This window comes from Cyprinodon variegatus, unplaced genomic scaffold, assembly GCF_000732505.1.
Source record: "Cyprinodon variegatus isolate N-32 unplaced genomic scaffold, C_variegatus-1.0 Scaffold533, whole genome shotgun sequence".
Classification (NCBI taxonomy): Eukaryota; Metazoa; Chordata; class Actinopteri; order Cyprinodontiformes; family Cyprinodontidae; genus Cyprinodon; species Cyprinodon variegatus.
The window spans coordinates 481624-485991 of record NW_015150986.1 but is presented as its reverse complement, the minus strand read 5'-3'; the positions used below and the strand labels follow the sequence as shown (position 1 = coordinate 485991).

Genomic DNA, 4368 nt, shown 5'->3' with positions numbered 1-4368 from the left:
GTGCTGGGGCTTTTCTCCTCCCAAGCCACCGCATCCCTCTGCGTCTTTTTCACCGCAGAGATCATGCCAACCATCATCAGGTAAAAAACACAGCAACTACCGCCTTTCTCTAATGACCTCTAATGACCCCAAAACAGATCAGAACAAACGCAGTAGATGAGGAGGCAGGACATGTACTCTATCAGTACTTAGCAGGTTTATGAGTCAATAGAGGCTTTCAGCCATTAAAGGAGATCTTCAGTAAAACTGTGTTAATGTAAATTAATTATTTAAGATTTTCATGTGGAAATTCAAAGTAAATGTCACAGAAAATCCCAAAAAGAGAGCAAATGTTATCCTCACAGGCTGACCTAAAACCATCCGATTTCTACATGTGGACCACTTCTTTGTTATTTCTCAGTTTAGATCAAATTCGCTCCATATTTCTCATTTTATAAACTCATTTAACTAATTCATGCGCAAACAGCGTTCTTTAAGCAGGTTGAAACCTCCTTTTTCTAAATGCAGCTTTGCTGCATGTTTCTACACGTCTCCTTTACACAATAATAAATATACAGATTAAAAAGAGTTTTAACGCAATAAACCTTAATGTATAATCTAGTGAAATAAAGTTTGAGTAGAGCAGTGATGGAGATTTAATACCAGTGTTTACTCATCATTATTGGAGCTAAAATGCATCCATTCTGTCAGCTAGAAAGGGATTAATGTAAAACATGAAGACTAATTTTGTTTTAGATTTTAAAATAAGGAAATTTTTTTTAATAAAGATGAAGAATGGATTTTCCTCTATATGATATCTTTTGATTTAAAAACAACATCACCTTTCAGTTAATAACAAGGAAAATAGATCTAAAACATGTTTTTTGGTTCTTTTAATCTCATTCTGTTGTAAAAATTAAATCAAATATCTTTTTAAAACCCACTAAAACTTCTAAGAGCTACTTTGGTTGGTTCTTTATATAATTTAAACCATTATTAGGAGGCCCAGTAGAACCTTTGGCTTAAAAACACCTTAAATATTAAGATTAAGATATTTAACTTTAATGAAAACTGGTAGGATTGATTCTAAACAATAAGCTAAGCTAACATTGAGTTTCTTGAAATCTCTGAGCTTGATTTTTAAGGGAAACTATTATCTCAAGCAAATTAATCTGTGTTCTGCTTTGTTTACGAGGAATGAGGAACAAGGATGGACTCAGATTCATGTTTTTGGAAACAAGTGAAAGAAACATTAAATGAGAGAATTAAATGATGACAAAGTGCTTTCATTGTGAGTCTTGGTAGCTGTTGAATGAGCATCAATATTATGAAGGGATAATCTATGGAAGATTGAAGCCTGACCACGATTAAAACATCCTCCCTTACTTTAAAATTAACTTTTGATTTTAAACTAAAAAAAATATCTGAAATCTCCAGTTATTTCACCCTTGAAAAATAGGAACAGCTTAACGTATAAATGTGTGCAGGACCCATAAATAAACACGTCACTTATAGTCAAAAGTCTGAAAACTAACTAAATAGTTTGAACATGAGTTCATGAAGAGTTTGTGTTTGAAAACAAATTCCTTTAAGAATTAAACTAACTAGTTACAATCAACCAATCAGTTATTTTCAGCCTAAAAGAGACAATATTCTTAAAAAATACCATCGCTAGAAGCATTATGTGGTTAGGTAATATTAAAACAACTTGTAATAACAATAATTAAAACAGCTCCTCTGGAAAAAACAATAAGTTTCTGTAAATCTCTGAGCTTTAGAGATTTAATCAGGAAACCTTCCAGTCAGAATGAACTACAGAATACTGGAAATCACACCGGAAAGCCAACCAGCTGTTTAGCTGCTTTATATTTTGATATTTCATGTAACATTATTGTGATCCTGTGGTTTAAAGGGGATTTTCTGACCCCAGTTATACGTCAGTGTTGATAAAGAGGACACTCTGTGTTTCCAGGGGCAGTGGCGTGGGCGCCGTGCTCGCCCTGGGCTGCGTGGGCCGCCTCAGCTCCCCCATCATGGACCTGAGGAACCACTACGGCTACTTCCTGCATCACGTCATCTACTCGTCTCTGGCGCTCCTGGCCGTGCTCTCCATCCTGCTGCTGCCAGAGAGCAAGAGGAAGCCTCTGCCTCAGACGCTGGGGGACGGGGAGCAGTACAGACGACCCCCGCTGGGCCGCAGGAGGAGGGACAACGTGCCGCTGCTCGCCACCCCCAACCCAGAGACCTGAGAGGAGAGCGGTGCAGCGAACAGAGGGCTGAATGGAGAGAAAAGGGCTGCGAAAGACTTTATGCTTTCTTAACATATCATATCACACTCATGTCATTCCGAACGCAGACGGACTGGTTGATCTGCCACACACCTCTCTGTTTCTCCTAACACCATCCAGGAAGCTCTCATCTTCTGCTAAGAGGCTCACCAGCATCCCGCTACGCCTCCCTCCCTCCATCCTCCGTGTGTCTGCTGTAGAGACGGCGTCCTCTGATCAGGCTGCAGTCCTTTCTAACTGCTCCTGCCGTTTGTCTTAACCTACATGGAGGATTTTCTGTCTGTTTTTGCTGAGGGGGAGCACAGGATATGTTCTCAAGTTTATCTTTTTTTTAAATAAGTCGTTTATGGTCCGACCTGGCAGTGAAGCCGAGGAGGACAGAAGCGGTAACAGAAACGCCTTGTAAATACTCTAGATTTTTGGATTTCTTGGGGGGCGTCTGAGTTTTGTTTTAACACAAACTCTGAGGCTGGAAGCATCCAGTATGCTATGCATTGGGTGAAGGAAGTAGAGCACTTTGCAAATCTTTTTTGTTTTTTGTCCATTTTTAATAATAAGTTAATTTGACAAATTTTAATTTAGAGAACAAGCCTGTGAATCAGATTCTAATCAGAAGTTTCCTGTTTGGAAAGCATTGAGAAAATCTGGCCTGGAGCCAGAAATATTTATATTATTTATGTTTTTAAATCAAATCAGCTAAACCTTAACTAGCTGAAACGGATTCATTCCCCCCCTCCCCTCCCGTCCATACTGGGATATCAGCATGTTTGAAGGCTAGTTTTCTCGCACTCTTAAGACTCTCATACTTCTCTAGATCCATAGTGTAAGCTGAGAGATGATGGAGGGATACGAGCAAGAAGAAATGGTAATCCGGATTAGAGGCGTCTCCGTTACAATCTGTCATGGAAATAGAAAAGAGAGAAAAGCCGTTTGAATGTTTGTGATGCTGGAGAAAAGGGCCCATAAGCATGCTCTGTGATGAGGGGCCCCTGAGGCCCTAATTGATCAATCATCCAGGCTCAGTTACACTTACAGGGTTCCTGCATAGTTTGGAAAAAGTCTGGATTTACACTTCAGGTATTTTCCAGAGAACAAAAGTGATTATAAAAAAAAATATATATATATATTTCCATATTCTGTTTTTCATTGTCTAAATGTGATCTTCTTTCCTTGTTTCCTTTCTTCTTTCTTTTTCTTTAGTTACCGTCCTTGTGTCCTTCCTTCCTTCTTTCCTTATACTTTCTCTCTTTTCTTGGAGCCTCTTTGCTTCCTTGTGTCCCTCCTACATTTCTTTCTTTCTTTCTTCTTTCCTTCCTTTTGATTTGTCCTGTTTTTAAATGAATGTCAAAAACTTGGAACTCTGGGAATCTGAGTCTTAAAAAAAAAATCTAGTTTTTACATGAAAAATGTGTTGCTTCTGTAATCTGACTCCTTCAGAAAGTCGCGCTACAGGAAGGACAGTCAAGAGCAAGTAAATATTTTACAGACTGCTAATGTTTATGGGCTCATTATCTTTGGTTTGTAGCATTAAAGGGAATAGAGAGGCGGGGAGTTAATTTGAGTTTTTGAAGAAACACTGTGGTTAGCGTTCTCACCTTTTTATCCCTCTCTGTATGTTGCACTCAACACCTCTAACACTTATGCGCTACTTTTTATCACTAATCAGGCTTGAATATAAAGATGTCTGACAGGAGCTGTTCAATGATGAGTTTGATGCATTTAATTTTGATTTTATGTAAATTAAAACTGGTTATAAAAACTACATGGATTTCGACTTTATTATGTGAATATATGTGTCAGTTTGAATGTAGAGCAAGATGAGAGTGAAAGTTTTCATATAACGGATCTAGATTACCATCAATCCACTGACAAGAAACCCCCCAATTTTTTTTTTTGTACTAAGTTTGAATTGAGAAAAATGATTTATTTCAAATGGGGCAGATTCTTTGCTAATATGGAATGAATCTTTCACAGTGAAGAGCATTTCCCAAAATAGGCATATAATTGCCATTAGAAATTGTATTATTTATTTGTAAAATTAAACAGCTAATCTAAATTTGTTAGTTTTTTTATGCGACTTGATATCCTGTAGAAGCAATAA

The 4368-nt window shown here is 37.7% G+C and overlaps 1 protein-coding gene across 1 annotated transcript in view; it reads left to right on the top strand.

The window, feature by feature from the left end:
- slc22a17 (solute carrier family 22 member 17) overlaps window positions 1–4013 on the top strand; it is a 22406-nt gene extending 18393 nt beyond the window's left edge. Inside the window, exons 9-10 of the mRNA XM_015391241.1 lie at window positions 3–80; window positions 1952–4013. Coding sequence (XP_015246727.1) covers window positions 3–80; window positions 1952–2228 — 355 coding nt within the window. The 3' untranslated portion in view covers window positions 2229–4013. The remainder of the gene's footprint in view (window positions 1–2; window positions 81–1951) is intronic.
- The last annotated feature ends 355 nt before the right edge of the window (window positions 4014–4368 follow it).